Below are 10,427 nucleotides of genomic sequence, written 5' to 3'. Positions count from 1 at the left end.
CAAAAAACAATAACAAAGACCTGAGTGACGTCATCTTCGAACTATCTATCGGCTAGATAGAATGCGCTTGGCCAAGGAGTTCACAACATTGCCATCCGGAAGTATAACGGACCAACACACCAACTCTGTGTAACCATGAACGTTTATAGTCAGGTTAATACAGTTTAGTGAGAACAACTCACAAACGCGGATGGCAAAAACAATAACAAAGGCCTGAGTGACGTCATCTGCATACTATCTAGGTAAGGAGACGTTTTAAGGGACATTGCGATGCTCAGAGGAGAACTCGAACCTGCGATCTACCGGTTCGAAGACCAGTGTCAAACCACAAACCACAAAACTGCACAAGTGAATGAGTGTTAGATATTTGCTATGACGCTTGTTGCTTGTTTGTTTTTGCTTTTTTTTTTGGTCCAATTCAAAGCTACAACATTTCTACGCCCTTCACAAATTCAAACGAATTTATTTGTATTTCTAAGGCTTGTACAAAGATGTTGCAGTACATTGACAGAAAACGGGGCATATTCTGTACAATTGTATTACTCTTCTATCTAACTTTTTCCTTGCTGTATTTTTGTTATTTTCCAAAACAGAAAATCTCTCTCTCTCTCTCTCTCTCTCTCTCTCTCTCTCTCTCTCTCTCTCTCTCTCTCTCTCTCTCTCTCTCTCTCTCTCTCTCACTGAATGAAATAAAAGTAGTGGTAGTCCTTCAGAGCTATAATGCCCATGGAGCCGGAGTTGATCCCCTTTTCTGTAGCGTCAATCACTCATAGACAATTACTTGTTACCCTTTGGATGAGACGATAGTCTTTCAAACAGTGCTGCGTACCACTGTCGATGTGCATATCAAAAGTCGGTACAACATCTTTAACCAGTTAACTGCCGCACTCTGGAAAGACACGAATTGAAAGATTTGGCCAGAAAAGTCGTCCTTCAAATTTCGATCCATTTAAGTGACCCTTCTCTTTGCAAAAGCTCTCAAATCTGGGACCTCGCGAGGTCATACGTTGTGTAGTTGAACTGCTTGTTTCAGAGTTGTGGCCTCTTAGTTCCTAGTCTAAATATATGCCGGTGGTCAATAAAGATAATCTATCCTCGCTCTTTCCAAACCCCGCAATCTTAAGAATCTGGCTATACATTCTGCTACTAAAATAGTTTTGCCACTTTATTATTCAATATGTGACCTATTCATTATTAGTCTTCCGAAGTACTGGTCTCACTTCCAATGAGTTTGGAACCGGAAGATTAGAAGGTGTCACGTCACGACTTCTCTCCCCTTATCGATATTAATTTTAGCCCTTACTCGCACTTCATGAGTTAAATATCCTGATAACTTTTTGTGACAATCTCTTTCACCCCTTCTGTATGAGAAGTCTGTTGTGTTTGTATCAGTACTGTACCTTTTTTTCAATTTTAAAAAGGCCATTGTTCAACATGACGGATAGTCTAACATTGTTTCTTTGTTACAAAAAGTAATTACAAAATTGACTTTCGGTAGAAAATTCGATATAAGAAGGTAATTCGTTTTGATTGAGGAAAAGAATCGGATTGTAAACTATAATACAGTACCCAATCTCGATTTGAATTCTAGTCCAACGATCCAACTATTTCATATCTATAACACTTTTGTGTAATCGATATATCGCATCTGTTACATCGGCCTTCTTATGGACGTTGTGCGATATGAAATTTGAATTAAACCGATTCCGTGTAATCGATAAAAGTATCTGAATTGTGTGTTTTCATCAACGTGTACATGTCGGAGTCTTGTGTTATAAAGGCCGTAACTATACATTATAAACAAATATCGGCTTTTGCAATCGTTCAATTTTAATTGTTGTTACAATTGTTTTAATACATTTGTTTGAATGTTGTTTCTTTTCGTTCTATTTCCACGTCTATTCACTATTTTTGTATTTTCACCAGAGTTCATTATATTGAAGTATTTTTTATTGTTTTAAACAGTTTTGATTATGCTGACTTTATAACTAAAACTACCAACAATGTGCTCGTGTCGTGTCGCGGTGTGTTCAGAAAGCTAATAACATCTTGGTTTTACATGTTATATCAAGATTTAAATTCCCATGTTTAAATGACGCAATATTCAAATCCAAACTTTTGGAAAATCACATGCTGTTTTAGAATCATTCGGTATGTTGCATCTTATGTGTTTTCGTCGAAATCTGTATTTTCCAAAGGATTAGAGACACGATTGTGTTTCATGCAGTTGCTCATTCCCAGCGATATATTCTTGGATACTTTCAAGCTTGGCACTTCGCAATGAATAATACACAACACACATCCGACTTTACCTCATAAAATCATTCAGAACTCGTTATCATGTTGGAAATTAGACTTTTTCTTCGCCAGATAATGCGATTCGTAAGGAAACATAATATAATAATGATGGTCTTGGTGGTGATAATTCTATTGTGTTATACTTTCACCTCCACTAAAAAGCCGGCACGTCACCACAGAAATTACCATAGACGTCTGGTGAATGAAAAAGGACGTCATTTCCACCGTGCCAACAACCCAGACGATCTTCTAGACGGGATGGTCGGGGAACACTTAGACCATCACGACATCAAGGACCATGACCCGCTCCCTGGGGAATTCAGACCTGACGAGATGAAAGACTTTCACGGCTTCGAGAAAAAAGATTGGTTGGATAATTTGAATAGGGTTGATCGTCAAGCGAAAGGGAAAAGGTTTGAGTCCAACGATAAAAATAGAAAGATAAATGATTATAACTTTGGGATAGTTCATCGTCAAAATGGACCAAATGAAAATGAAAAAAAAGTTCAGGTTAAAACAGAATATTTTCAACATGTTAAAATGGAAAGACCTAAGCAAGAGAAGAGGAAAATTAAGACACCGGAGAAAGTTGTGTTGTATTCTGGACCGGATGATAAGGGTACTGAAGTAGACAAAGAGGCATTTGCCGGAGAGATCAAATTCCCTCCCTTTATTAAATATGGAAAGCCAGGAGGTCCGGGTAAGCCCTTTGTTGTTGTCCTTTTACATAAGGTTGTATGGTGTTTGTTTTCTTGGGAGAAGAAGGAGGGGGGGGGAGGAGGAAGAAGGGGAGGAGGAAGAGGGCGAGGAGAAGTAGTAGTAGTAGAAGAAGAAGAAGAAGAAGAAGTAGGAAGAGGAGGAGGAAGAGAAGGAGGAGGAGGAGGAGGAGGAGGAGGAGGAGGAGGAGGAGGAAGAAGAAGAAGAAGAAGAGGAAGAAGAAGAAGAAGAAGAAGAAGAAGAAGAAGAAGAAGAAGAAGAAGAAGAAGAAGAAGAAGAAGAAGAAGAAGAAGAAGAAATGGTTTGAGCTTAAAATATTTTTTTTCGATTTGGATTCATGTGTGAACTTTAATCCTAAATCAATTATCAGACCTATTTAAAACTAACAATAATCAAATCCCATCTACGTAATCTTTACTAAAGAGCGTTTGGGAGTGAGAACTAATCATTGAAATGGCTGTCCGAAAACAATAACAAAGAGCCGCGTGGCGTCAATTTCGTTCCTTCCATACGAACAAAAAATGTGAACTACCGTGTCAAACCTGCGTTATGTTGGGTTGAATAAGAAGATGCAACTGATGTATAGAAGGAACAAAGTTCACGTCACTCTTTCGGTGGTATTGTGTCGAGATAAAGTAGTTTTGTTGTTTGTTTGTTTGTTTGTTTTTTGTTTTTTTTTTGTTTTTTGTCTTTTGTTGGGTTTTTTTTTGTTTTTGTTTTTGTTTTTTTTTTTTTTTTTTTTTTTTGGGGGGGGGGGGGGGGGGGGGGGGGGGAGTTAAACAGCCATTAAGCCCGTGGAGCCGGACTTTATTCAAGTTTCTAAAGTACGAAACGGATAATAGCAATTAGAAAACGGTAGGGGCTGCCTGAAGCCTGCGATCGTGAAAATACTAACGAAAGAGTGAAAATGGAGAGGCTTCGTATAGGAACGATACAGGCAATGGACGTTTCGGGTAAAAACCCTTCGTCAGCACAATACACAAATTAACGTGGAAAACAAATAAAATGAAATAAAATGCATTGCACTTAAGTCACAGGAATTTAATTTTGAGAAAATGGAGGTTAAAGTTTGGATTCGGATTTGAGACTGTATTAAAAATAACATTTGTAATTTAAGATATGGAGGAAGATTATGTTTATCAGGAAAATAATTATGATTGAACCCGGGTGATCAATGCTTAAAATTATCACTGATTAGCTGAAAAATTATCAAATGAGACTAAAGTACTTTATGTATCGACATTATTAATTGCTTGTTACCCTTTGGATAGGACGCTAGTCTATCTCAAAGTACTTTCCGTCTAATCTATAAGACACAGCCACACAATTATTGCTGTGTGGAGAGGAGAGAGGTGGGTGGGGGAGGCAGAAAAAAATGTCGACTTCACCCGAGTTCAATCTCGGCCCCTTTGTTTCTGAAGCGATGCTCTACCAGCTGAGCTACCAGGACCCTCTTTTTACGATTAACTTATAGAATTGGAGTTCAAAACACTTCGGATCGGTCCTTGAGCAGTATTCAGCGTAGTGGTCTACTGTGCAGTGGCATGACACTCGCTTCAGACGGGTAGGTCCCCGGTTCGATTCCCGCTCGGAGTGTCGTTAAGTAGTCCTTAGAAAAGCGAGGTTTTTTCCCTAACATTATGTCACCGCACACATGTGTAAAATTATGAGTGCATTGCCTTTCACAGCGCTGTCTCTGCCGAACATTATTTATGATTGTAATTTCACCTGACACGCGTCAGTCACGCCTTCCTATCTGTTAAATGTTGCTTTTGACTCACCCCTTGTAAAGCACATTAAGCACGTGTTAGTGATACCTACTGAGCTGCTAGGAATTCTGGACTGTGAAAAAAAGTAATAAACAAAAATGAATACAACAGCAACAGCTTCAAAAATAGAACAAAACACCAAAATACGGAACGTTTCGGGCTCAAAACATTTCTTCAGCCAATATAAACAAAAAAAAAAAAAAAAAAAAAAACCAAAGCAATGAAAACATAAATAGATTACAGTAATGCATTTATGTTTACATTGTATTCTTATTGTTGGCTGAAGAAGGGGTTTGAGCCCGAAATGTTCCGTGTTTGGTGTTTTATTTTTTTTTGTTTTGTTTCTTTTGAGGGGGGGGGGGGGTGTTTGTTTTTTGTTATTTTTTTTTTAAAGCTACTGTATTCGTTTTTTGCTTATTACTTTTTACTGATCTCGTTAAGTGGGTATTGGCCCATATAAATACTCAAATTGCTCAAAGAGAATGAGATTTATTGCAAAACAAAAGTAGTCCTTTAGAGCCATTAGAGCCATGGAGCCGGAGTTCATCCCGGTTTCTATAGCTTGAAAAGGGCAGTAGCAATTTCTTGCTACCCTTTTCATAGGACTCTAGTATAGTGCAACGGACTTTCAGCCAAATCTAACAGACCCAGCGACCTAAACACAGTGGTGGACAGGGCGTCTGAAAAAAAAACCTCGACTACAACCAAGGTTCGATTTCGGTTCTTTGCTTGTGAAGCGATTGTCCTATCAACTGGGCTATCGAGACTCCCTCACATTGTAAACACAAGTCAAATTTCCTAACACTGAATGTTTCGACTTTAAATTCAATGCTTTCCATTTTACTTCATTCCGACATAATGCCATATTGGCATGAACATTTATATAGCGCATTTCCATGGATTTGTATTGCACAATGTGCTTCTCAAGGTTTTACTTATTCCCCAACAGGGTCTAAGGAACCATCTTTCCATTTCATACAATACCAGTCACCTGGTTGGCGTCCTTTTTGTACTGGCACTCTCACAATATCCCTCACTGCCTATAACCAAGTGCTCATTCATACCTAAGTTGAGGGGGTAATGTGTGTAAAATGCCTTGCCCTAGGACACAACATCGAGACCACAATTCTCACTAAACTGTATTATCCAGACTGTAAAAGATCATAGTTACACATAGTTTTGTGTGTTGGTCCGTTATACTTCCGGATGGCAATCTTGTGTAACCTTGAACGTTTATAGATAGTTTGCGCTTGGCTAAGAACATTGCCATCCGCAAGTATAACGGACCAACACACAAAACTATGTTTAACCTTGAACGTTTATATTCTGGTTAACCCAGATTAGTGAGAATTACCCATAAACATGGGTGGCAAAAAACAATAACAGAGACCGGATTGACGTCAACTTCATACTATCTACAGATAGTATGCACTTGGCTCAGAAGCTCACAACATTGCCATCCGGAAGTATAACGGACCAACACACACAACTATGTGAAATCTTGAACGTTTATAGTCTGGTTAATATAGTTTAGTGAAAATCACTCACAATTGTGGATGGCAAAAAAAAAACAATAACAAAAACCGGAATGACGACAACTGCATACTATCTATAGTCCGATTGATACAATTTAGTGAGTACTACTCATAAAAATTGCTGGCTAATAAAAAAATAGCAAAGATCTGAATGACGTCAATTTCGTTTTATCTGTATTATGATTTTATTACAGGTGAGATGGGAAGGAAGTATCAGATTGACCGGGAGTCTTTGACACAAGACGAGCTGAAACAGAAAGATGAGGATTTTAAACTCCACTACTTTGATGAATGGGTCAGTCAAAAAATTGCTGTACATCGGACGTTAGAGGACAACCGACCAGATGCGTGAGTCAATGATTTTACCTTCCGATAAGATTTGATTTAACTTGAAATTTTATGTAGCGCAATATCTTTTGAAAGTGCTAAAAGCAGCGGGACGTGGTGTCTGTGATGCGCTATTACAAATTTTCTTTCTGATTGAGAAAGTGCTATAACGGGCCATGTGCTCATTTTACACCTGAATAATGCAGTGAGAAAATGTAGTTTAAGAGACCTTTTCAAAGAGTCAGATTTGCGCTGCCCAGAGCGGGATTTGAACCAAGTACCTACTAGTTCGGAGGTGAGTGTCGTACCACTGGGCCACAAAGCCAGAGTTTTATGCAATAAGTTACTCTTTAGAAACGATCTCGTACATGAAATCCATTTATTTCGCAAGTAGGTATTTGGTGATAAATTTATATTTATAAGATACTGTTTTGGAACTCGTTCTAAGAGGATAAGGAAATAGTGGAAAATATAAAGAAGACAAAGAAGAAGAAAATAGCTGTAATAGAAGTGGTAGTAGTAGTAGTAGTAGTAGTAGTAGTAGTAGTAGTAGTAGTAGTTGTTGTTGTTGTTGTTGTTGTACTAGTAGTAGTAGTAGTAGTAGTAGTAGTAGTAGTAGTAGTAGTAGTAGTAGTAGTCGTAGTAGTCGCAGTAGTACTACTACTAGTAGTAGTAGTGGTGGTGGGAGTAGTAGTAGTAGTAGTAGTAGTAGTAGTAGTAGTAGTAGTAGTAATAGTAGTAATAGTAGTAGTAGTAGTAGTAGTAGTAGTAGTAGTAGTAGTAGTAGTAGTAGTAGTAGTAGTAATAGTAGTAGTAGTAGTAGTAGTAGTAGTAGTAGTAGTAGTAGTAGTAGTAGTAGTAGTAGTAGTTGTTGTTGTTGTTGTTGTTGTTGTTGTTGTTCTTGTAGTAGTAGTAGAAGAAGAAGAAGAAGAAGAAGAAGAAGAAGAAGAAGAAGAAGAAGAAGAAGAAGAAGAAGAAGAAGAAGAAGAAGAAGAAGAAGAAGAAGAAGAAGAGGAAGAAGAAGAAGAAGAAGAAGAAGAAGAAGAAGAAGAAGAAGAAGAAGAAGAAGAAGAAGAAGAAGAAGAAGAAGAAGAAGAAGAAGAGCGAAGAAAGGAAGAACGGAAGAGAGGATGGAAAAAAGGAGAACGAAAGAAGTTGGAGAAGAGAGAGAGAGAGAGAGAGAGAGAGAGAGAGAGAGAGAGAGAGAGATAGAGAGAGAGAGAAAGGGGGGGGAGAGAGAGTAAGAGAAAGATGGAGTTTAGAAGATAATGAGAAAAAAAGGGGGAGGGGGGAGGGTAGAGAGTAAGCTGAGAAATACGAGTAACATTAAAGTCAGAGGATGCCAAGATGGAGATGACTACGATGGAAAAAGTAGAAAAAAATTAGGAAAAAGAGACATTTTACATGACCGATGTGTGGACTTATTTGCATATCTCATAATTCAAACTGTTATGGTCTCATTATTGTAATGGAAAAACTTGAGTTTGAGCTTTTACATAGCGCTAAACGTGCTCAAAGCGCTTTACAAGTGCCCCTAACCAATAGCAACACGTGACGTGACATGTAGAACGAGACGCCTGTAATGTGATAATACATTTTTTTTCCGACAGAGACAACGCTGTTAATGACCAGGTACTCATTTTACAACGAGTACGGTGCAAGAATGTGATCAAAGAGCCTTCTCCAAGGACGTAATCATGCTCCGAGCGAGGCTCGAACCCAGTACCTTCCGATCCGAAAGCGAGTGTCACACCACAAGACCACATAGCCCCACAAACACACTCCATCCAATGGAAAATATTGCTCATTATACCAATTTTAAATCAAACCCATAATTTGTGTTCGGTTATCATACCGTTTGTACATGATCTATCCTTTCCTTGACCACAGTTGCCGTAACATGGACACCAGCAGGCTGTCCCCAGCATCGATCGTCATCGTGTTCCATAACGAGGCTTGGTCCGTACTTCTACGTACCATACACAGTATCCTGGACAGAACCCCACCGGATCTCCTGCAAGAAATCATTCTCATGGATGACGACTCCTCTATGGGTGGGCAATTTACTCTCGGGGAAAAATGAGCTTTTATAATATAGGGCAATATCCACTAAACGTGCTCAACGCGCTTTACAATGGGTCCCTGGCCAACAGCAACACTTAACATTTAGGACGGGACATGACGCCTGTGGGGCGATATTACATTTTATTGGGACAGAGACACCGCTGTTACCCGTCAGGTACTCATTTTACACTTGAGTACGGTGAGATAATATGAGTAAAGAGACTTTTCCAAGGACTCAACTATGCGCCGAGCGAGGCTTGAACCCATGACCTTCCGTTCCGAAAGCGAGTGTCATACGACAAGACCACATAGCCGCACTCTCGGGGAAAAGACTTTTTGACTTGATAGGGGAGTTGGGGGGGGGGAGGGGTTGGGCGGTTGAGGGGGAGAGGAATCTAAGTGAATATATTAGCATGTTGAATAACCGAAGGCAAGTATGGGCCTGCTTTATCATTGTTGTTGGAGAACATTGTGCGTTGTTTTGAGACTATTTCCATTAGAACAATGAACCTTTAACAATATGGGTTATCAGACATGCTAATAAGTATACGTCGGGGGGGGGGGGGTAGACCATTTTAATCAATCGATAGTTGAAGTAAACAGTTTATTTGGTCATTCAAATCAGGTACAACATTCCTGTTAAGTTATATTAGATTATTGGGGGCAGCGTGGCTCAGCGGTACGGTCTTTGCTTTCGTACCCGAAAGGTACTGAGTTCGATCATCTGCCGCTGGGCTGTGTGGCCTTGTTGACCTCGCTCTAGCTCTAGTTGCGGCGCTGTATTGCGGCCGACGCCTGAGATATTTCAGACTTCCCTTGGAGACAAATTTCCCCTATGGGATGAATAAAGGGAATTTTATTTATTTTGCTAGCGTGGGTGTGTGTGTGTGTGTGTGTGTGTGTGTGTTTGAGGCCGTTCACAAAGAGCAGGATGAATTAGACATTTACAAAGAATTGCTCTATTATTTGGCTGGACCCGTCCTGTAGTGTTGTCATGGAGTTGTCTGCGGATTGTACAGGAACTACCCATCTATCCGTAGGTATTTGAAAGTGAAATTAATTGGTCATATAACGACATTCGTTTCCAAATTATATCGAGAAAAATTAAATAAATACAGAAGTGGATTGTTAAATTGTTTCGCATTTTTTAATATTGTGTTTTGGAATCCCATTCTCTTTAGCACCTCCTTGCGAGTGGATAGTGGGAACAAAGTAGGAATTTCAAAATACAAGGGAGCATCAAATCATTTATTATACTCCTCATACATTCTGGTTTCGTTACTTCTGATTGGAAGACATATTCAAAACGTTTAAATCATAGTACTCGTATGGCATATTGTAGTTTATTATAACGCTTGACAACCTGAAATCACAACTTGTCTTTTTTAATCTAATTTCATTCGTGTTACTATTTATAATGCGATTAGTAGTTTATTTAGTATGGGGAATACCCGATTTCATCATGGCATAATGGCAAAAATAAAATATTACAGTACGATCTCTTATGAAACACGTATCATTTCAATAATTTGTTTTCGTATCCGGTTTTACTGAACATACATTTTGACGTATAATGATACCCAGACCACAATGGTAATTCATAAGGTCCGATAAATAAATTATAGAACCAATCAGTGTAAAATTAAAATAATTTAAGAATGCATTTTGAAAGGATATGATATTGGGTTATGTCAGTGGAAGGGAAGAATAAATATTA

The 10,427-nt window shown here is 38.8% G+C and overlaps 1 protein-coding gene across 1 annotated transcript in view; it reads left to right on the top strand.

The window, feature by feature from the left end:
• The first annotated feature begins 1,761 nt into the window (after positions 1–1,761).
• The window catches only part of LOC144963156 (polypeptide N-acetylgalactosaminyltransferase 1-like), a 23,125-nt gene continuing 14,459 nt past the window's right edge, over positions 1,762–10,427 (top strand). The window contains exons 1-3 of the mRNA XM_078896864.1: positions 1,762–2,998; positions 6,514–6,667; positions 8,537–8,700. Of these exons, the coding sequence (XP_078752990.1) occupies positions 2,341–2,998; positions 6,514–6,667; positions 8,537–8,700 (976 nt within the window). The 5' untranslated portion in view covers positions 1,762–2,340. The remainder of the gene's footprint in view (positions 2,999–6,513; positions 6,668–8,536; positions 8,701–10,427) is intronic.

The sequence above is a fragment of the Berghia stephanieae genome, chromosome 1 (genome assembly GCF_034508935.2).
Source record: "Berghia stephanieae isolate SIO BIC M18660-M18661 chromosome 1, UCSD_Bste_1.3, whole genome shotgun sequence".
NCBI classification, from domain to species: domain Eukaryota; kingdom Metazoa; phylum Mollusca; class Gastropoda; order Nudibranchia; family Aeolidiidae; genus Berghia; species Berghia stephanieae.
Note: the sequence above shows the minus strand (reverse complement) of the source record. Positions and strands in the feature narration are given on the sequence as shown.